Below are 23916 nucleotides of genomic sequence, written 5' to 3'. Positions count from 1 at the left end.
ACCGACGATCGCCAAGACTGCACGACTTCTTTGCAACAAGCCCACCGAGTCTTCCACTGGTGAGTGCTTTGGGGTCCGAGAAGCCCCAACCCTGAGCAGCTCCAGCACCGAAGATCAGCCCTCCAGCATCTCCACGATCTGCGTGGGGCCCTTCTGCTTTTTGCTGCTCACCGCGTTGTTTGGCTACTAGCCGGCTGGCTTGTGGCCTTCTTAACGACGCCCGACGACATCACTGCTGCTGGTCTGGTTGCTCCAGACTGGCCCTTGCTTCCTTCCACAAGAGAAGCACCCCGGACCCTCCTGGTCCACTCCAGACGCCATTTTGAGTCCACCGCGTGGGCTTGAATTTGCCAAGGCTTTGTTGCCCAATCCTGGGTCCAGCGACGCCGACAGCTTCATCCATCGTGGGACAGCTCGCTCCTCCATCCTGGTCGCCGACAACGCCTCCTGGTCCGTGAGATCTGCAGAGCACAGCGTCACCCACTCACCTAGTCGAGGTGACTACCATCCGGTGCCCTCCTGGTGCCACCTGACTACTGGCTAGTAGTCACGAACTTGGTCCCCTCTGCTTTCAGGTGTCATCCATCTTCAAGATCCAGGCTTGGATCACTTCGAACTCTCTTCACTGGTCGCCTGCCAGCATCTTTCTTCCAGGCTCCTGGTCCGTCTACGAGGATTCCCGACGTCTTTTGAGACATATGCAGCTGCAGCCCCTGGGCTAGGTAACTTCGGCATTTCGGTGCCCCAGCATAGCCTCACTATCCAAGGGTCAGGATCCACTTTCGTTTTCCTCCTACCCGGTCGGGTTCGCCCGAGAACACTAACTTTGTAAAATCTAGCTACCATAGACTTTGTCCCGCATCCCGCGTGAGAGTGCACACTCTGCACCCGAGTCCTCTAGGCCTCCTATTAGTAATCAGAAGGTTCAGTAGTCAAGACCTAGCGATTCCAAAGCCTATTAGTACTGTACTAACCTGCTAGTAATTTCGCATTCCACTTTCAGAGTATATGGTTTTCCGTGCCCCTCGGGCATTTGTATATACTGTGCTAACTTAAGTATTTTCGTAAGAGTTTTGTTTTGTGCTTATTACCCTGTCCTCATAAAGAGTACAGGGCTGTTGTGATTTTAATAAATACACTGTTTATTTTCATAACACTTGTGTGGTGTCCTTTCACTGGGTGTTCAAGGGGTACATGTGTGGTATAACAGCTGGCTTAACACGCCCTCTCGAGTCTTTAGCCTTAGACTGCTCGTATCCATGCTACTAGGATAGCTGGCCTATAAGGTTGACTTACAACCAATCATCAATAAGGGTTGTTTGGACTGATACAAAGTGCTCACTAGAATAGTGAACATTATATATCAGGCCAACTTCTCACAATAGACACCGCCGTAGCCCACGTGGTCAAAGAGTCTATGACCATGGACAACAGAGAACACCTGCTGAACCACTCGCTTGGAGAGCGAACCAGACAGGGTGGTATGTCCAAGTGGCACTAGAAAAAACAACCATAAGAACGTCGCATAGCCGCAAATAGGATACCTTGTAGCGGAAACTTAGCTACAACCGGGTGTTTCACCAGGCAAACAGGAGACACCACACAGCATGGAACCTAGGCCTAATTCCGATGCAATACAGACAGCGAAACCCAACATGCAAGAAGCAAGTTACACTAAGAACTCTGTAGGAATGGACAAGTGACTCCCAGCAGAACGTGTGTTGGGAGACTCCATAGGAGAATACCAAGGCAATGGCAGAACCGAAAACCGTGAAATCCCCACATAGGATAAGGCAAATCCCAAGTAGGGGTGTCCTCTTGGGCAAAGCACAGTCAGAGGACTGAAATAAGAAAAGCAGTCAAATGGCTGTACTGAACAAACAGATAACGTGCTAACCAGCCATGAACATGAACCAGCCACTAAAAAACAACCTGTGCATAAGGTTGGGCACCGGAAAATAACGTAGAGATAGAGCCAAAAGATTTATCTCAGCCCTGATAAGAGACGGGAGATTGCTGAATCTGCGTGGCGGTCAAACAGATCTACACCATTAAATGAAAGATCCCTGAGGGCATCCCGAACATGATCCGGGAAGTGACTGTCAGGCATCCAAGCATGAGGGCGTAAAGCCGCAGCGCGAGACTGGACCTGTCCGATAGAGTCAGTGGCATTCAGAGAGGACCTAATGGAAAATTGTGCCATGGTCCTGCCATGCAGAAGGCGGCGTAGCAACTCCGTCCGTGGCCCTTCTGGTATAGAAGCGAGAAGGTGGGGAAGCCCCAAAGAGCAGAGCATGCGAACACACAGGCTGTATTTAAAGCCCGAACGCGTGCGCTAGAAGAGGCAAAAAGTCTGTGGCCACAATCATCCAGCCACCGAAATTCCCTGGTGGGAGGCAAGAACAGTAAAGATGGTGAGGACTCCAAACTAAAAGCTGCCTGAACAACCCTGCCCTGAGCAGTTGGGTGAAGAGACAGACAGACAGAGGGTCACCCGGAGCAGGGCGGTGCCTACGAGCAACAGCGTGCTCAACGGGGTCACCAGAAGCTGGCCTCGACCAAGTGCCACGGAGGATGTCAAGAAGCGAATCCCTAAAAGGCAGCAAAGGTTCAACCTCAATAGGCTCCAAATGGAGCAGATCCATTAAAGGATCAGAAAACAACGGCACTAGAGAAGGCTGAAAGCCAAGCACAATAGCCGCCCAAAGAATAGCGCGTGCAAAGGCAGCACTAGATTCATCTGCTATCCGTGTAGGTGACAATAAATTGTCAGTAGGGATTAGTTACTTACCTGTAATCCTAGTTCTCTTCCAGGGGTATACTCATTAAAGTCATAAGCACTGAATTATCTCCGCCCATGAGCGGGGACCCGGAACACATAAACAATATACATATATATGTGTAAATATAACCAAAAGTACAAAGTACTAAGTAATTATACACATATACATGTATAATAACCATCATATGCAGCCTAACCTTAACACATAGGCTAATCAAACCAAACCTTACACGTTCTGAAGCATGAAAATATGCTGTATATAAATGCAATAAACAGGCATGAGCCTAAAATGCATTTCATAGCCATGAAAAACCTTTTATTTTCATCAAAGAACCTATAGTAAACAGTTATTAGCCTAAAAGGGCTGCATATGAAAAAATGTCTGTGTACAGAAAATCAGACTGGCACCCTGCCTTTAAGGCCCCAGAGAATCTGCACACTTTGCCTTTAAGGCCTCCAGGAGAACTCTGTTCCCATCATGCCCCACAGGTGACAGTTAGGTCAGTTCTTTTGTACGGTACAGTAAACTTTAGCAGGAATCTGCACTTAAACATATTGAAAACTTTAAACCTTAATGCTACTGCTCGCCCGGGGAGGCGGGAGGGTGCTTATGACTTTAATGAGTATACCCCTGGAAGAGAACTAGGATTACAGGTAAGTAACTAATCCTTCTCTTCCAGGGGATACTCATTAATAGTCATAAGCACTGAATAGAGTAGCAAGCTTATACCCACAGAAGCGGGCGAACAGATAAAAGCATAGTCATACTTTAAAATCACAGTGTTTAACTAGTATTAGCAAACAAATTTCTGAGTGATGCCTGTCCCACTTGTGCATCAGTCTGAGCATCAGAATCTAAACAGTAATGGCGTGTAAACGTATGCACTGAACGCCAAGTAGCTGCTTTACATATCTCTGACATAGCCACATTTCTAAGGAGAGCTGTGGTAGAAGCTTTTCCCCTCGTAGAATGAGCCCTAGGTCTACCTGGTAAAGACTTGTGGGCTAGCTGATAAGCCAGTAAGATGCATGACACTATCCACCTAGAAATGGATCTCTTGGATGCTGCCAACCCAGTATTTGTAGGACCATAGTTCACAAACAGACGGTCCGTCTGTCTCAAAGACGTAGTCTTATCTAAGTAAAATTTCAAAACCCTTTTTAGATCTAATGAATGTAAAGTCCGTTCTGCCGGACTTGAAGGGTTCGGAAAGAAAGTAGGCAATGTTATGGATTGGTTAATATGAAAATCCGACACCACCTTAGGTAGGAAAGCAGGATGAGTCCTGAGCACCACTCTGTTTCCATGAAAAACTGTGTATGGTTCATTGCAACACAAAGCCTGGATTTCGCTCACTCTACGAGCAGAAGTGATGGCCACCAGGAACGCTACTTTCCACGTCAGGTGTTGCAAAGAAGCTTTATGTATCGGCTCAAATGGGGGACCCATTAATTTAGTCAATACCACATTAAGCTCCCAAGGTGGAGATGGAGACCTGACTGGAGGATAAACCTTTCTTAATCCCTCGAGAAAATCCTTCACCACAGGCATTCGAAAGAAAGATATCTGTGTTGGCGATTTTCTATAAGCAGTTATTGCAGCAAGATGGACTTTGATGGAATTAAACTGCAAACCAGATTCAGCCAGGTAAAGAAGATAAGGCAAGACCACCTGCTCTTGACCATGAATAGGGTCCAGACCCTTACTCTGACACCAAAGGTAAAAGCGTTTCCACTTAAATCCGTAGGATTGTCTCGTAGAAGGCCGCTTTGCTTCCTTAAGGATGTTCATACACTCCGGATTCAGCTGTAAGTGCCCGTACTGGATGACTTCAGGAGCCATGCTGCCAAGCGCAGGGAGGGCAGATTGGGATGAAACACTTGCCCCTTCTGCTTGGACAGAAGATCCGGGCGACACGGCAATCTCCTGTGCGGTGTTATTGACAACTGGAGGAGATCTGGGAACCACCACTGGCGTGGCCACTCTGGGCAAATCAGTATCATTCTGGAGTGAGTCTTGTACAGCCGATTGATCACTGCTGGTATCAACGGTGTCGGTGGGAAGGCGTACAGCAAATTTTGACACCAATCTATCAAAAGGGCATTCCCTTGAGACCCTTTCTGGTAGAACCTGGACGCGAAGACGGGGCATTTTGCGTTTGCCGCGTCTGCGAACAGATCTATGTCTGGTGTTCCCCAATCCTGGAAAATGCTGTGCGCGACGTCTTCGTTGAGAACCCAGTCGTGCGCTTCGACGAAGTCTCTGCTGAGGTCGTCCGCCTGTGTGTTGAGACTCCCCGGCAGGTGAATTGCTGTTATGGACAGGTCTCGCGCCAGTAACCAATGCCAGATGGTCTGGGCTTCTATGGAAAGAGTCCTGGATCTGGTACCCCCCTGCTTGTTTAAGTAATACATTGTAGTTGTATTGTCTGTTTGTACCAGGAGGGACCGAGTCTGTAGCGATGGCGCCAGGGACTTGAGAGCAAGATGGACCGCTCTGAGCTCGAGAAGATTGATGTGATATCCTTTCTCGAAGTCTGACCATTGCCCTTGTACCTGCAGAGGGCCCATATGCGCCCCCCAGCCTTGGAGAGAAGCATCTGTTATCAGAGTCTGCTTTGGTGGGTCCTGATGAAAAGGGACTCCCTTCATCACGTGTACCTTCTTCATCCACCACCGGATGGAATCTTTTGCAGACTGTTGGAGATAAATCCGGTCCTCCCAGCATCCCGTCCTCTGTTGCCATTGATCTTCCAGACACTGTTGTAGAGGACGCATCTGCAAACGTGCGTTTGGCACGATGAAAATGCACGACGCCATTGAGCCCAGGAGAGAGGACACTTGCCGAACTGTCGGACGTGCAGTTTGAAGGAGAAGCAGACACTTCGCTCTGATGGATGACCACCTCTCCTCCGAAGGACACACGTTTTCTACTTCTGTATCCAGCTGAGCACCCAGGTAGTGGATCTTCTGGGTGGGGTTCATTATCGACTTCTTGTAGTTGACTTGCAGACCCAACTTGTACATGAGCTGAAGACAAATCGAAAGATGTTCCTCTAGAAGCGATGGGGATGAACTCTTCAGAAGCCAGTCGTCTAAGTACGGATATATGAATATCCGACTCTTTCGAAGACAAGCCGCCACTACAGCCATACATTTTGAAAATGTTCTGGGGGCTGATCTCAGGCCAAAAGGGAGCACTGCGTACTGATAATGACGAGCCGCCACTTGAAACCTGAGAAATTTGCGATGTTTTCTGGATACCTGAATATGAAAATACGCGTCCTTTAGATCGATGGAGCACATCCAATCCCCTTGGTGTAATTGAGGGAAGATCTGGTGAAGAGCCAGCATTCGGAATCTCTCCTTCCGAATGAATTTGTTCAGTCGTCTCAAATCCAGAATGGGTCTGAACTCTGTGACTGGACCTTTTTTCTGCACAAGAAAGAATCGAGAGTACAGGCCTTGACCTCTCTGCTGGAAAGGGACTGGTTCTATTGCCTTCTTCTTCAGGAGAACGTTCGCATCCTGTTGCAAGCGCTTTATATTCCACTGTACCATCTTTAGAGGGCGCATGCCAGTGGGTGCCTTCTTGAACCTCAAAAGGTACCCGTTCTGAACGACATCCAACACCCATCTGTCCTTCGTGATCTGTTTCCACTCGTCCAGATAACGCACAATACTTCCTCCAACCGGAGTGGGACACGGTTGTAGAGGAAGCATCCGTTCATTGTTTCTGAGGCTGCTTGGCAGCTGATGACTGCTGCCTATTTCCATTGCCTCTGCCTCGTCCAGGCCGCCTCTGCTGGAATTGCGATCTTTGTTGATTCTGGCCTTGATTTTGCGAAGACCAATTCGTTTGTTGACTCCTTTGCTGAAAAGATCTCTTGTCATAGGGACGAAAAGTACCCCGACGTTTAAATTCTTTTTTCTTCTCAAGGCCTACGGCCTTAAGTGTGTCCAACTCCACCTTCATCTTAGACATCTCGTCATCTGCATGGGATCCAAACAGAGTTGATCCATTAAAAGGTAAATTGACCATTTTCCTCTGTGCCTCCGGCTTCAGCCCCGTAAGGCGAAGCCAGGCTGTACGTCTTGCGCAAACACCGTGCGCATAGCCATGAGCCGACAAGTCCGCAGCATCAGCCGCCGCGCTAATGCTCTGGTTAGCCACCAAACCACCTTCCTCCACTATTTCCAGGAAGTCTTTCTGATCCTCTTTAGGGAGTTTATCTGCAAAACGAGCCACTGAGTCCCAGAGCAGACGGTCATAGCGGCCCAATAGAGCAGACGCACTGGCCACTCGCATGACCGATCCTGAGGTATTGCACATCCTTCGCCCCAGGGAATCCATACTCTTACTGTCCTTTTCAGGTGGAGCAGAAGAGGTAGATGCTGCCGAATGCGCCTTTCTGACTGCCGCTACAATCAGGGAGTCTGGTGGTGGGTCAGACCGCAAAAACATTGGGTCTTCCTCTGGAGCCTTGTATTTTTTCGCAATCCTAGAAGGACCTGAGCCCACCGTGGCCGGAGTTAGGAATGTCCTCATTGCTGGTTCAATCAATCCGGGCACTAACGGTAGGAGAGGCCTGCCAGTCGTCTTGTGATGTAAGGTTTCGAAGATGACTGAGGTTGCTATCTGGGGAACTGCCATTTTGATGCTGAATTTACTCGCTCCACGACATAACACATCATTAAATGTGCTTAGATCGTCTACTGGAGACACCCTGGAAGGAGGAGTAGAAGATATAGTCGGAGAATAGTCCCTATACGAAGATCTTGACGAGGACGAAGATGATGTAGAAGATGGAGTAGGAGTTCTACGTCTTCTTTGAGGAGTTGCCGACCGTTGCCTCCTACGCTCCCTTGAACGAGATTTCTCTCTCACTAAGGATCTTGAGCGTGATCTTCTATGCAGTTCCTTCCGAGGGACTGGAGTTCTCTCCCCCATTATCGGACGCATCTTCCAGTGCCTTAAACTTTCCAACCACCTCGGTGACAAGTTAATAGGCCGCTCTGTATGCTCAGGTGAAGCTTCAGGTGACACCTGCACAATATTCAGCTCTGCGGAGGACTTCGAAGCTCTCGACGCTGCACTGTGTTCAGAGACCAATGAACCAGACGGGGTCCGCTGTCTGGGCACCAACTGTCTGTCATCTGGCACCTGCCCTGAGGACGAGCCCGAATGAGCCACCACAGAAGAGTCCTGGTGCACTATCCCTTGCCCCACTGCAGATCCGTTGTCTTGCTGATCATGCGGGGAACCTTCCACTCCAGGTTCGGGACTTATTTCTGACCTCGACAAAGACCTAATTGAGGTCCGAGAGGCTGGTCTTGATAGTCTCGACTCCGACCTATGCACAGGTGGGGGAGACCTAGACACTCCATGCTTCGAGCCCGAAGCATGCTTCGACGTCGACTTACGTCGCGATGGAGACCTTGACCTTCTCTTTTTAGGTCTCGACGTCGAATCCCTCGACGTCATCTCTCTCGACGTCGATCTTTTCCTCGACGACGTATGTCTCCCTCTCGACGTCGACCGATGACTCTTCCTCGACGTCGACCCTTTATCCTTCGACGTCGACCCTTTATCCTTCGACGGCGAACCTTTTTCCTTCGACGTCGACACACGATCCTTCGACGTCGGACATCTCCTGTCCCTCGACGTCGACCTCATACGATCCTTCGACGTCGAGCGTTGCACTCCCGACGTCGTCCTAACTGGCAATCGACACCAATTGCCTCGACGTCGACAAGGTTTTCGACGGCGACTGCCTCACCGGCGATGTCCTCGACGTCGATGGAGCTCTCTTCGACGTCGACGGTGATCTTCTCGACGTCGAGCCCACCTTTTTTGACGGTGACGCTCCCTGGAGTCGATGCTTCTTAGTTCTACCTTCAGGAGACGCTGATCTTCGACGTTTGGGCTGAGAAGAAGGCCTGGCAGATGATAATAGGCCTTTAGAACTCTTCTCACCACGGTTTTCTCTCTCCAGAAGGCCCAGCAACCTCATTTTCTCTCTTTCCTTTAAAGTTCTATTTGAAAGATTGAGGCAGTGATAACATTCTTCCACCTTATGAGAAGCTGGAAGACACACCACACAAACAGAGTGTGGGTCAGTTTTCGACATCTTCTTCCCACAGGAAGGACATTTGTAAAATAAAGGTGGCATTCTGACTAAAAAACACCAACAGCTTAGTCAGGAAAGGGTAACAACCCACCACCAAAGATATATTTTGTCAAGAAAAGGCAAGAAAAAACTATTTCTGACAGAAAATACTTCAAAAGAGCAGAGCTCAAGTTCCAGGTTCCTCACAGAACAAGCCGGAAAAAAGAACTGACCTAACTGTCACCTGTGGGGCATGATGGGAACAGAGTTCTCCTGGAGGCCTTAAAGGCAAAGTGTGCAGATTCTCTGGGGCCTTAAAGGCAGGGTGCCAGTCTGATTTTCTGTACACAGACATTTTTTCATATGCAGCCCTTTTAGGCTAATAACTGTTTACTATAGGTTCTTTGATGAAAATAAAAGGTTTTTCATGGCTATGAAATGCATTTTAGGCTCATGCCTGTTTATTGCATTTATATACAGCATATTTTCATGCTTCAGAACGTGTAAGGTTTGGTTTGATTAGCCTATGTGTTAAGGTTAGGCTGCATATGATGGTTATTATACATGTATATGTGTATAATTACTTAGTACTCTGTACTTTTGGTTATATTTACACATATATATGTATATTGTTTATGTGTTCCGGGTCCCCGCTCATGGGCGGAGATAATTCAGTGCTTATGACTATTAATGAGTATCCCCTGGAAGAGAAGGGATGGTTAAAGGCTAATCCTACCACTGGACATGAGGAGTGGAGGAGCCGGAGACTGGCCAGACGGCCAGGCGACAAAGGGTACTTGCACCCTGGCCCCGTCATCAGGGGAGTCCAGGGAAGCATCAGGCTCCAAATGAGGAGGCGTAAATGAAACCAGCGGCGTTGAGGTGACTTATTGCTGCCGAGGAGTCAGTGGGAGCAACCACCAAGGAAGGTGGACTCGACGCCGGTCCCGACGTCGATCAACATCATATCAGAGTTGCCTGGACGTCGACAACCTCCACAGAGAATTCAACCTGGACGCTAACCGACGCAGATCCCACAGCAAGAGATGCCGGAGCCAGCATAGAGCTTGGGGTAATACCAGGCGTTGACACAGGGGTCAACGGCGCTGCCTAAGACATTGGAGCAGGAAACCGCACAGGGCTATGCGTTGACTGACGGGGTTGGCAGGGCTCTGGGCCCTGGCTTGGTAGCATCGCGTCAGCTCCGGAATTGGAGTCGAAACACACAGCCGGTGCCAGGGAAACGTCCACAGACGAGGACCCAGCCTGAGTGCCAGCAACCTCTGTGGGACCCGTAGGCATACCAGGGAGAGAGGGCGGCTCGAAACAAGCCTGTAGCACCTTACAATAGGCCTCCATTTGGGCATGAGTTGCCCAAAACACCCGGAAAGGGTGGATATGGAGGATGAGGCTGCAGTGAGTCTTTACCCAGCTCAGAGAGGAATGGGCGGTAGTGGCACGGGCAGTGGAAGAAAAACTCAGTAAGCGACACCTGTGCTTACGCTTACCTGTAGTCGCACGTCAGTCGTGGGAGCAACCACGGGAACTAGCCCAATTTCGAGAAGAGAAGCCGCAACAGGAGGGAGCCAGACCAGACACCCATGCAGTCAGCAACTTCATGCGACGCTCACTCAAAGACTTTGGCTTTCCACTGACAGGCGTCACAGTCCTTAGAGTCGTGGTGCACGCCGAGGCACCACATACAAATGCTGTGCGGGTCAGTGTCAGACATCTGACGCGCACAGGCTTCACAAGCCTTAAAGCCAGAAGTCATTGCACACTGTTCCACCCGACACTGATGGTGTCGAGAAGGCCCAAAAACAAGGCCAAGGAACTGCTGGATATCCAGGATCCGCGCTCGGATGCCCAAAAGAAGAAAATGGACGTCAACGTGCCTGGGTGGGGGGCATATATGGCTCCACTGATGTCATGTCCATGGACGACGTCAGGGCAGAGCCTCACCCCAGCGCGCAGAGGTGCTGCTGCGGAAATTTTCTGAATCCAGTCTAACGCCTGGGGATAGTCTAAGTTAAGGAATCTGCGGCTAGATGTCTATTTCAGATAATTTCCTAGCTATCGTAAAGGAACGTTTTGATTCTATGAAGGACTCTGAGGCGAGGATAAGCCCACCCTAGTTTGGGAATTACCCGTCAAACTGTGTGCACTGAGACTGTAAGTACCCCGTTTTCGTTTGAATGCGGTTTTAGTAAAGCATGCTTTGTTCTCTGTAGAAGTATTGATGTGTTTTTTCCAACAATACAAATGTTTTTGAAGTGATGTTCTTCTTTTATGGGGTTAATAGACTATATATACATGGACTTTATTCTATTTCCTGAAGCAACATAGATGTAGTTTTGTTGACTTTTTTCTAAGCTTTTAATGGCTGCTGGATGCAATAATTAAGAAAGTAGAAGTAAAAAAAAAAATCACAGCTAGGCTATTTCACCTTAAATAAGGTTCAGACTGCGCAACTGATTCGTTGCAAAGACCTAGAAGTTTGAGGATATACTTACCAACTCGCCTGTCCCCATTTACTCAGAACATGTACAATAATGCTATATGAAATACCTACCTTCCGAAACAGCACACAAAGTGCCAATTTGCTTGCATGGAACAACTGTGTGGTGGCTTACAGCTTAAAGCTAAATTTGATTCTGTATACAGCTGAGGAAAGGGGGCACACTTCCATTGTGTTGCCGTGTATAGATTAAAAAAATGTTAGAGGAAATATTGCATTTGACCAGTGTTTATCATCTCATACCAGAAACGGAGTATTTAAAACTATTGTCTACTTTGTCCTAGCACTGAAATACTACGTTAAAGACCAAGCTAAATGTGACATTGAATGCTTGAGATACTAACAATGGAACAAATGAAAAAACATTTAATCAGTTCTCAGAAACATTAAAGTCACTACTGGATTCTTTGAAACCATTGTTAAGTCACTTACAAGCTCAATATTCTCCTTTAAATCCTCCTTGAGTTGATCTAGCTCGATTAGGAGAGCTTCCTTTTTCTGATATAGTTGATCTCTTTCCAGACTCACAGCTTCCATTTCTTTTTGTAGCTCTTGGAGGTTTTGCAACACTTTAAAATTATCTCCTTTGGCACACTCTAATGCAGATATAGTGGTGTTCAACTGTTCTGTCAGATGTTGCACATCAGAAACCAATGTCCGGTTGATCTCCTTAAGCTCTTTTCCCTCCCCAAAAAGATGCTCTTGTTCAATTAATTTCCGCTGCAGATCTTCCATTAAAGAGGACAACTAATGGAAAAAATTGCAGAGAAAATCACGATTCAAACCAGCTCTAAATGCAAGTCGATAAAGCAGTCCACATTTCAGGTTTCCATAACAAAATGACAAGCACTAATATCTGTAAGAGGGATATACAATGGGCATAAAAAATTAGCAGTTTTGGAACCTCTGCATAATTTGAATAAATATGTAGTTGCGGAATAGTGAATCACTGAGTATAGATTTTGGCCTTTTCAGCAAAAACAAGAGCACAAGTTACTACTTGTTTAAGTTAGTGATAAATTCCTTACCGTAGAATATCCCCAGGCGTCAGACTGGATCCGGAAAGTATTGCTAGCAGTACCCATGCGCGTCAGTAGGTGACTCATGTAGGTCTGCGTCTGTCGCTGGCGTTGTATGCGCCAAGATGGCGTCAAGGAGACTACTTAGGCGCCACCCATGCGCGCTGACGTCAGTTCTGTACACGACTTTCTGAGCCAGGAATGCAGAGCCATGCCAAAAACTGACCACTGGTGCCAAGAGACTAGGGCCCAGAAAGGGATGTCCTTAACCCTAGAAATCAGGTCGCAGAACAGGGAGGAAGGGTGAGGCGGTAAGGAATCTATCACTAACTAATGTCTCTTACAGATATATTGTTACGCAAGTAGTTGTGCATCAGAAAGAGACATGTTAGTGATAGATTCCTTACAGTACAATAGATACCCCTGCAATACCAACCCCGGTGGTGGGTCTGAACGAAATTACAACAGGAAGTCACGGAGAACAGAACACCCAAAGAAGCAGTCTCTCCGTACCAGACTGTCAATGACAATAATGCTTGGTAAACGTGTGCAGCGAAGTCCACGTAGCTGCCTGACCAATGTCGTGCAAGGGAATGCCACGTCCCTAAGCAGTAGTGGCTGCTGTTGCCCTGGTGGAATGGGCACACAGCCCCACAGGAGGCTCCTTCTTAGCCAACGAGTAACAGGCCTTGATGCAGAGAACGACCCACCGAGAGATGGTTTGTTTGTGCAGTGTCCAACCTTTTTTGGCGCCCTTGTATCCAACAAAGAGCTGGTCATCCACCCAGAACTGTTGTTTGTACTTCACATTGAACGAGAACGCACGTTTTGGGTCCAGACTGTGGAGCCTCTCTTCCTCCTTCGAAGGATGCAGAGGGGGAAAAAGATGGGCAAAGTGATCGTCTGCCCGATGTGGAAGGGCGTAACAACCTTTGGCAAGAAAAAAGAGCAGGTCCTTAAAACCACCTTGTCCAGATGAACATAATGGAAAGCAGGTTTGGAAGACAGAGCCTGGAGCTTACTCACTCTTCTGGCAGAGGTGATAGCATAGCAACCAGGAAAGAAGTCTTTAAGGTGAGAAGTCGGAAAGGACAGTTGTGAAGCGGCTCAAAGGAAGCGCACATCAAATAAGTCAACACAAGGTTCAAGACCCACTGAGGCATTATAAACTGAACCGAAGGTAATGTGTGTGTAATGCCTTTCAAGAAACGGTTAACAGCCGGGGACTTAAAAAGAGAAGGCTGATCAGAAATCCGCAGAAAGGCAGAGATGGCAGAAAGATAACCTATGATAGTGCCCAGAGTAGAGCTCTGTTGTGCCAAGGAAAGAAGGAACAGAAGGACTTTAGAAAGAGGGGCAGAAAGGGGATCCACAGACTTAGCTGCGCACATGCCACACACTTGTTCCACCTGCAGGCGTATACCGTTTTTGTGGAGGGATGCCTGGCAGCCAAATTGCCATCAAAGACTTCAGGAGGAAGATCGAAAGCCGTCAACTGTCGCAGCTCAATCTCCACGCATGGTGGTGGAGGCTGTACAGGATTGGGTGGAAGACCGTCCCTTGCTGCTGCGACAAGAACCTTTCGAACGAGGCAGTAGGATCGGGGATCAATCGCCATGCTGAGTAGCTCAGGAGACCAGAAACTTCATGCCCAATCTGGAGCCACAAGGATGACCTGGGCCCGGTCGTGCCTCATCTTCTTCAGCACTCTGGGCAGAAGAGGTATAGGCGGAAAGGCCTACAACAGACCGTAGCTTCACTCGTGACGAAAAGAGTCGACGAGCGAGTGCTGCCTTGGAAATTCCAACACGCAGAATTGATGACATTGCATGTTCTCTTTTGTGGTGAATAGATCTAACCAAGCCTCTCCCCACTGCTGAAAGAGACCTTGCGCCACGTCCGAGTTCAGACACCATTTGTGATCCATCAAGCACCGACGGCGGAGTTCGTCCGCCCTGGCTTTCAGAGAACCTGCCAGGTGTTGAACCACCAGAGTCACGCCCTGATGTTCCAGCCATTGCCAGAGACGCAGAGCCTCCTGACATAGGGTCCAGGACCCAACTCCGCCCTGTTTGTTGCAATACCACATGGCGGTGGTGTTGTCCGTGAACAGCTGCACTACACTTCCCTGGACAGAGGGAAGGAAAGCTTATAGTGCAAGGTGGATCACCCGAAGCTCCAAAAGGTTGATATGGCGACGGGACTCTGTCGGAGACCAGAGGCCTCTGATCTCCGCCTCTCCCAAGAGGTCTCCCCATCCCAGGAGGGGCGCATCCTTCACCACTGTGTGCTCAGGTTGGGGAAGGGAGAGGGATATGCCATTGACCCAATCGCGATTTGTGAGCCACCACTGCAAGTGCTGTGCAGTGCCCTCCGCGATCTGGACGTGATCGGACAGGTTGACCTGATGCTGTGCCCACAGGAACTTCAGGTCCCACTGCAGAGCCCGCATACGCCATCTGACATGTTGTAGCAGCAGGATGCAGGAGGCCATCAGGCCCAGGATCATCCTGACAAACTCGGGATAGAGGCTGAAAGATCGGAATCCTAGCCTGATCATCCGGGACTCGCTGCTTGAGAGGATAGACCCGAAACTGCGTCCAATACAGAACAGCTCCGATGAAGGGGAGCTTCTGAGAGGGACTCAGGCGTGACTTCGGCACATTGATGGAAAACCCCAGCAAATGCAGAAGGTTGGCCATAGTCTGAAGGTGGTGGACGACTCCCTGGGGCGAGCCCGCCTTCAACAACCAGTCGTCGAGGTGAACAAGTTACTTACCTTCGGTAACGATATATCTGTAAGAAACATTAGTTAGTGTTAGATTCCTTACCTTAGAATCTTACACGTTAGTGTTAGATTCCTTACCTTAGAATATCCCCAGGCGTCAGTCTGGATCCGGAAACTTTTGCGTAGCAGTACCCCTGCGCGTCGGTAGGCGTCGTCTGCAGGCGTCCCCTGCGGCTCCGCGTCCGTCGTCGGCGTCGTGCGCCGTGATGACGTCGCTGGAGTACATAGACGCCGCCTCCGCGCGCTGACGTCAGTTCTTTGCACACAGCATTTCCGCGCCAGGAGACGCAGAGCCATGAGAGAACCAACACTGGTGCCATGTAAAAACTAGGGCCCTGAAAGGGATGACCTTAACCCCAGGTATCAGTTCGCAGAATGGGGAGGATGGGTGGGTTCGGTAAGGAATCTAACACTAACTAATGTTTCTTACAGATATATCGTTACCGAAGGTAAGTAACTTGTTCATCTGAAAGAAACACGTTAGTGTTAGATTCCTTACCTTAGAATACATACCCCAGCAATACCAACCCCGGTGGTGGGTCTGCGAACCAATACAACTACACCAGAAAGTCCTGGAGGACAGAACGGCCAAAGAAGCCATCCCTCCGGACTTGGCTGTCCAGGCAGTAGTGCCTCGCAAAGGTGTGCAGCGAGGCCCACGTAGCCGCTTGGCAAATGTCCTGCAAGGGGACTCCCCGGCCCAGGGCAGTGGTAGCCGCCGTGGCCCGAGTGGAATGGGCCCTCAGCCCAACAGGAGGCTCCTTCCGAGCCAAAGAGTAGCACGCTTTGATGCAGAGGACGACCCATCGAGAGATGGTTCGTTTACAGACCGCCCGTCCCTTCTTCGCACCCACGTAGCCAACAAACAGTTGGTCATCCACCCGGAACTGGCGTGTGCGATCCATGTAAAACGAAAGCGCACGTTTTGGGTCCAGACGATGGAGCCGCTCTTCATCCTTTGAAGGATGCGGAGGCGGGAAGAAGGAAGGGAGGGTGATGGACTGCCCGATGTGAAAGGCCGAAACAACCTTGGGCAGGAAAGAAGGTCTAGTCCTCAGAACCACCTTATCAGGATGAATGGACAGGAAAGGAGGTTGGACAGAAAGAGCCTGGAGCTCACTCACTCTCCTGGCAGAGGTGATGGCAACCAGGAAAGCCGTCTTTAAAGTCAGGAGACGGAGAGGACAAGAATGAAGGGGCTCAAAGGGAGCACACATTAGAAAGGTTAGAACCAGGTTCAAATCCCACTGAGGCATCACAAACGGAACAGGTGGAAACATGTGAGTGATGCCTTTCAAGAATCGAGTTACAATCGGGGATTTGAACAAAGAGGGCTGATCAGGAAGCCTTAAAAAGGCTGAAAGGGCAGAAAGGTAGCCCTTGATAGTGCCCAGAGCAGAGCCCTGCTGGGCAAGAGAAAGAAGAAACAGAAGAACCTCCGAAAGAGGGGCAGAAAGAGGATCCACAGCCTTTGCTGTGCACCATGCCACAAATCTGTTCCACCGACAGGCGTATACCGACTTAGTGGAGGGACGCCTGGCTGCCAGAATAACATCACAGACTTCAGGAGGCAAGTCAAATGGCCTCAACTGCCGCCGCTCAATCTCCAAGCATGGAGGTGGAGACTGGACAGGTTCGGGTGGAGGACCGTCCCCTGCTGCTGCGACAGAAGGTCCTCCTGAAGGGGCAGGCGGATCGGGGGACCGACTGACATGCTGAGTAGCTCGGGATACCAGTACCTTCGAGCCCAGTCCGGAGCCACAAGGATAACTTGGGCCCGGTCGCGCCTGATCTTCTTCAGCACTCTGGGCAGAAGTGGTATAGGCGGAAAGGCGTATAACAGACCGCAACTCCACTCGCGCCGAAAGGCGTCGCCGTGCGAGTGCCGTCTTGGAAACTCCAACGCGCAGAACTGATGACATTGCGCGTTCTCTTCGGTGGCGAATAGATCTAACCAAGGCTCTCCCCATTGCAGAAAGATGCCTTGCGCCACGTCCGAGTTCAGACGCCATTCGTGATCCATCGAGCACCGACGGCTGAGTTCGTCCGCCCTGGCGTTCAGAGAACCTGCCAGGTGTTGAACCGTCAGAGTCACGCCCTGACGTTCCAGCCATTGCCAGAGGCGCAGAGCCTCCTGGCAAAGGGTCCACGACCCCACACCGCCCTGTTTGTTGCAGTACCACATGGCGGTGGTGTTGTCGGTGAACACCTGCACCACACTCCCGTTGACAAAGGGGAGGAATGCCTTCAGTGCCAGACGAATCGCCCGCAGCTCCAACAGGTTGATATGGAGCCGGGACTCCGCCGGAGACCAGATGCCTCTGATCTCTGCCTCTCCCAAGTGGCCACCCCAGCCCTGGAGGGACGCGTCCGTCACGACAACGTGCTCCGGTTGGGGAAGGGAGAGGGACTTGCCCCTGACCCAATCGCGGTCCGTAAGCCACCACTGCAGTTGTCTCGCAGTGCCCTCCGAGATCAAGACGTGGTCGGACAAGTTGCCCTGATGCTGGGCCCACTGAAACTTCAGGTCCCACTGCAGAGCCCGCATCCGCCACCGAGCGTGATGCACCAGAAGGATGCAGGAAGCCATCAGTCCCAGCAGCCGCAGCGTCAACCTGACCGAAACCCGGGATAGCGGCTGAAAGATGGGAATCAAAGCCTGAATATCCCGAACCCGCCGTTCCGGAGGATAAACCCGAAACTGCGCCGAGTCCAGAACCGCTCCGATGAAGAGGAGCTTTTGAGAGGGACACAGGTGTGATTTCGGCACATTGATGGAGAACCCCAGGTCGTGCAAGAGGTCTGCCGTCATCTGAAGGTGGTGGACGACTGTCTGGGGCGAGCCCGCCTTCAACAACCAGTCGTCTAGGTAGGGGAAGACTGAAACCCCCAACCTGCGCAGATGGGCTGCGACCACCGCCATCACCTTTGTGAACACCCGTGGGGCGCTGGTAAGGCCGAAGGGAAGCACGATAAACTGAAAATGCTCCTGGCCTACCGTGAACCGCAGGTAACGCCGGTGGGCCGGCAGGACGGGGATGTGAAAATAGGCGTCCTGCAAGTCCAACGCTACCATCCAGTCTTGTGGGTCTAGAGCAGCCAAGACCTGAGCTAACGTCAACATCTTGAACTTCTCCTTCCGGAGGAAGCCGTTGACGTTCCTTAGATCCAAGATAGGACGTAGGCCCCCCTTGTCCTTCTTGGGCACCAGAAAGTAGTGGGAATAACAACCACGCCCTACTTCTGGCCCAGGAACGCGCTCGATGGCCCCCTTGGCCAAGAGGGCCGTAACTTCCCCCTGCAGAAGTGTCAAGTGGTCCCCCGACACACGGTGGTTCTGCGGTGGCATGGCTGGAGGAGAGGTCTCGAAGGGGAGGGAGTAGCCCCTTCGGACGATTTGCAGCACCCACCTGTCCGAAGTGATCGTGCGCCAGTGAGCGTGGTGATGGCGAACCCTGCCACCCACTGGCGTCACATGGGGCCGAAAGCACGGACTAGGAGGATTTTGGGGTAGATGCTGCGGGGGAGGGTGTGGTCTGACCCCGCCGTTGTCCCCGACCGCCACCACGGCGGTTTCCACGGCCGCCACCGCGTTGGAAAGATTGTTGCGGCGCGTGGCTGGCAGCACGTGTGGGGGCGCCCCTTCCTTGGCCACGAAAGGGACGAAACGAACCCGGTTGCTGACGCTGGGTCGAGAGACCCAAGGACTTGGCCGTGACCCTGGAGTCCTTGAAGCGTTCCAGCGCGTGGTCCGCTTTGTCACCGAACAGGTGACAGCCATCAAACGGCATGTCCATCAGGGTATTCTGGACATCAGCCGAAAAATTGGCGGATCTCAGCCAGGCGTGGCGACGAATCGCCACCGTCGTAGACATAGCTCTGCCCAGCGAGTCGGTCGTATCAAGACCACACCGAATTGAATATTTCGCTGCATCTCGGCCTTCAGCCACAGCTTGACCGAGCTTTGCCCGCACCTCCATGGGGCATTCTGGCAGCAGCTCCGCGACCGTATCCCACACAGAGTGGGTGTAGCGGCCCAAGAGGCAGGCGGTGTTGCAAGACCGCAGGCCCAAACTAATGGACGAGAAGACCTTTTTGCCAAACTGGTCATACCTCTTGGATTCCCGGTCGGGCGGGGCCGACGGGAATGCGGACTGGGAGGTCGAGGCCTGGATCACCAGACTCTCAGGAGTGGGGTGGGTAGACAGGTACTTGGGGTCGTCCGGACAAGGACGGTGGCGCCTGGCCACGTTCCGATCAACAGGCGCACCTGAAGCGGGCCTGGACCACGTGCCCAACAGAACGTCAGACAAGGCTTCATTAAACGGCAGCAGTGGCTCCACTGGGCATGACTGCGGTTTGAAGACCTCGGTGAGGATGTTAGGCCTCACGGCCGCGACGGGGAGCTCAAGGTGTAAGGCCTTGGCAGCCCTCATCAGCACCACAGAATAGGCAGCTCCCTCCACCGATGCCACGGTTGGAGGAGAGATCAAACCAGGGTTAGGAGAGTCGTCCAAACCACTGGCATCCCCCAAGTCACCTGTCCAGTCCGGGTCATACTGGCACTCGCGAGCCAGAGGGTCCTCGGACCCCTCCCAACCTTCACCGTACTCCTCATCCTCTCCGTATTCGGAGTCAATGATGAAGACCGGCTCCTCGGGGTTCATGGGCCCCATCGGCGCCGGGACCGGCGTCGTGCGACGCCCGTCCGGCGCCGCGTCCGGCGTCGGAGAAGGTAAGGGGACGGCGCCGCCCGGAGCCGGCGTCGGAACCCCACCGCCGGCCGGAACCGGCAGTGGAGAACCGGCGCCGCGCGGGGGCGGCGTCGGGGGTAACCCCGATGGCAACGGCGCCGGGGAGGCCGGAAGACCAGCCGGCGCCGATCCCGAAGGTCCCTGCGGCGCCGGGGTCGGAGCCGTCGGCGGCGCCGGGGCCGGAGCACCCGACGGCGCCGAGGCAGGGACACCCGAACCGCTAGGGCCCCCAGACGGTAGCACTGGGCCCGAAGGCGCCGTAGGCCCCGTCGGAGAAGCGAGCGCCCTCATGGCCATGAGGAACGCCTCGATCTCCTCAGGCGTCGCGCCATGCCCAGGGACCGGAGGGTATGAGGCAGGCCGCGCCGGCGACTCTCGCGGAGCCGCGGGGTTGGGGTCACCCGAGCCCCCGGCCGCATCGCGCGAGCGTCGGGGGGAGTCGGGGGTACGATGACGACGCCCCGACTTCTTGTGCTTCTTACCTGACGAGCCTGACGAGTGGTGTCGACTTCCGGAGCGCCCGGCGCGGCTCCGCGACCGCTCCCTCGAACGCTCTCTCGACCTCCGGCCGGACCGGGACCGCTCCCGGTCCCGACGTGGGGCCGACACCCGAAGCTCCAGCAGCTTGCGGGACCGCTCCCGCCTAGCCTTGTTGGTAAGGGCCCGGCAGTCGACGCAGGAGTCCACGTCGTGGTCAGGGCCCAGACACCGGAGGCAGAGGCGGTGATGGTCTGTGACCGACATCGTGCGCTCACAGTCATCGCAATTCTTAAACCCAGGCATCCTATCAGGCACCGAAAAAATAATTGAAAAACTTGGTCAAAGACCGGAGTACTGCTCTTCAGATCTGCGTCCACTGGCGCGGAAAAAAGAAGAACTGACGTCAGCGCGCGGAGGCGGCGTCTATGTACTCCAGCGACGTCATCACGGCGCACGACGCCGACGACGGACGCGGAGCCGCAGGGGACGCCTGCAGACGACGCCTACCGACGCGCAGGGGTACTGCTACGCAAAAGTTTCCGGATCCAGACTGACGCCTGGGGATATTCTAAGGTAAGGAATCTAACACTAACGTGTAAGATTCTAAGGTAAGGAATCTAACACTAACGTGTTTCTTTCAGATAGGGGACGACGGACACCCCTGACCTGCACAGGTGAGCTGCGACCACTTCCATCACTTTCGTGGACACCTGGGGGGTGCCGTTAAGGCCAAAGTGGAGCAGGGCAAACTGAAAATGCTCGTGGCCTACTGTGAACCGCAGGTAACGCCGGTGGGCTGGCAGGAAGGGGATGTGAAAATATGCGACCTACAAGTCCAGCGCCACCATCCCGTCTCCGGGGTCAAGGGCAGCGAGGATCTGAGCCAGAGTCAGCATTTTGAATTTCTCCTTCCGGAGGAAGCATTTGACGTTCGAGGTCCAAGATAGGGCACATGCCCCCTTGTCCTTTTTGGGGACCATAAAGTAGTGGGAATACCAACCACTCCCTACCTCTGGCCCGGGAACACACTTGATGGCCCCCTTGGCCAAAAGGGCTGCAACTTCTTGCTGGAGAAGGACCAAGTGATCCCCCGACATGCGGTGGCACCGAGGTGGCATGGCAGGAGGGGAGGGCTGAAAGGGAAGGGAGTAACCATTGCGTATGATCTTCAACACCCACCTGTTCGATGTGATATTGCGCCACTGGGGGAGGTGGTGGCGAAGCACAAGTTACTTACCCTCAGTAACGATATATCTGTAAGAAACAGTAGTTAGTGTTAGATTTCTTATCTTAGAATATCCCCAGGCGTCAGACTGGATCCAGGTAAGTTTTGCGTAGCAGTACCCCTGCGCGTCGGTAGGCGTCTTCAGCGGCTCCGTGTCCGTCGTCGGCATCGCCGGGAAGACGTCTGAGTACTTAGACGCCACCCTCCCAGGCGGACGTCAGTTCTGTGCATGGCTTTCAGCGCCAGGAACGCAGAGCAATGATAGAAACAGACACTGGTGCCATGAATCTAGGGCCCCCAAAGGGAGGTACCTTACCCTTGGATATCGGTTAGCAGAACGGGGAGGAAGGGTGGGGAGGCAGGGCAACTAACACTAGCTACTGTTTCTTACAGATCTATCATTACCGAAGGTAGATAACTTGTGCATCTGAAAGAAACTGCTTAGTGTTAGATTCCTTACCTTAGAATAGATACCTCAGCAATTCCAACCCCGTGGTGGGTCTGCGAACCAAGATCACACCAGAAAGTCCTGGAGAACGGAACGTCTGAAAAAGCCATCTCTCCGGACTTGTCTGTCCAGGCAGTAGTGCCTAGCAAACGTGTGCAGCGAGGCCTACATAGCTGCCTGACAGAAGTCCTGCAAGGGAACTACCCGACCCAGGACAGTAGTAGCCGTTGTGGCCCGAGTGGAATGGGCGCGCAGCCCCACAGGAGGCTCCTTTTTTCGCCAAAGAAAAATAGACCTTGATGCCCAACACGACCCACCGAGAGATGGTCCGCTTGTGCACCGCTTATCCCTTCTTAGCACCCATGTAACCAACAAAGAGCTGGTCGTCCACCTGGAACTGGCATGTGCGGTCTAGATAGAAGGAGAGCGCACGTTTTGGGTCCAGACGGTGGAGCCTCGCTTCTTCTTTCGAGGGATGCGGAGCCGGAAAGAAGGTGGGCAAGATGATGGACTGCCCGATATGAAAGGCTGTGACCACCTTGGGCAGGAAAGAACGACGAGTCCTCAGAACACCTTTCTCCGGATGGACAGAGAGAAAAGGAGGTTTAGAAGATAAAGCCTGAAGCTCACTCACTCTCTTGGCAGAGGTGGTGGCAACCTGGAATGCAGTCTTAAGAGTCAGAAGACAAAGAGGACAGTTATGAAGTGGCTCAAAGGGAGCGCACATCAGATAAGTCAGTGCAAGGTTCAAGTCCCACTGAGGCTTCGCGAAGGGAACAGGAGGAAACGTGTGTGATGCCTGTGAGAAGTTGGCCCGATATGCAACGTTCGCTCTTCTAGCGACCGCTATGTATCGTTCCAACGACCCTTATGGTGTTTGGTTGTAAGTCAACCTATAGACCAGCTATCCTAGTAGCGTGGATACGAGCAGTCTAAGGCTAAAGACTCGAGAGGGCGCGTTAAGCCAGCTGTTTACCACACATGTACCCCTTGAACACCCAGTGAAAGGACACCACACAAGTGTTATGAAAATAAACAGTATATTTATTAAGAATCACAACAGCCCTGTACTCTTTATGAGGACAGGGTACTAAGCACAAACCAAATCTCTTTAGCAAATACTTCAAGTGCACAATTAAAACAAGTGTCCGAGGACACGGAAAGGTTAAGGTCTCGGGCGGACCCGATAAGGCAAGTCGGAAGCGAGGGACTCGGGACCCTAGAGTAAGGAGGCTATGCAGGCACCGAAATGCCGAGTTACCTAGCCACGAGGGCTGCGGCTGCACAAGTCTTACAGGCGTCGGGGTCTTCGCTGACGAGCCAGGAGCCGGAAGAAAGGAGTTGCTGGCCGGCGACCAGTGCTGAATAGTTCGTAGAGATCCAAGCCTGGATCGGAGATTGATGAAACCTGAAAGCAGAGGGGACCAAGTTCGTACTACTAGCCAGTAGTCAGAGGGTACCAGGAAGGCACCGGTTGGCCGTCACCTCGACCAGGTGAGTGGGCGACGCTAGGCTCTGCAGTCTCACGGACCAGGAGGCGTTGTCGGCGACCACGGTGGAGGTGCGAGCTGTCCCACGAAGGATGATGCTGTCGGCGTCGCTGGGCCCAGGATGGGGCAACAAGCCGTGGCAGATCTCAGGGCCACGTGGTGGGCCTAAGATGGCGTCTTGAGTGGACCAGGAGGGTCCGGGTTGCTTCTCGCAAAGATGGAAGCAAGGGCCAGTCTGGAGCAACCAGACCAGCAGTGATGATTCTCGGATGTCGTCACAGAAGGGCACAAGCCAGCGGCTA

The 23916-nt window shown here is 52.1% G+C and overlaps 1 protein-coding gene across 1 annotated transcript in view; it reads right to left on the bottom strand.

Annotated features, from left to right (window-relative positions):
* Positions 1 to 23916, bottom strand: part of CENPE (centromere protein E) — a 1817274-nt gene that overhangs the window by 460937 nt on the left and 1332421 nt on the right. The window contains exon 43 of the mRNA XM_086962044.1: positions 11843 to 12157. Within this exon, the coding sequence (XP_086818170.1) occupies positions 11843 to 12157 (315 nt within the window). The remainder of the gene's footprint in view (positions 1 to 11842; positions 12158 to 23916) is intronic.

The sequence above is a fragment of the Lissotriton vulgaris genome, chromosome 3_1 (genome assembly GCF_964263255.1).
Source record: "Lissotriton vulgaris chromosome 3_1, aLisVul1.2, whole genome shotgun sequence".
In the NCBI taxonomy this organism is placed as follows: Eukaryota; Metazoa; Chordata; class Amphibia; order Caudata; family Salamandridae; genus Lissotriton; species Lissotriton vulgaris.
Note: the sequence above shows the minus strand (reverse complement) of the source record. Positions and strands in the feature narration are given on the sequence as shown.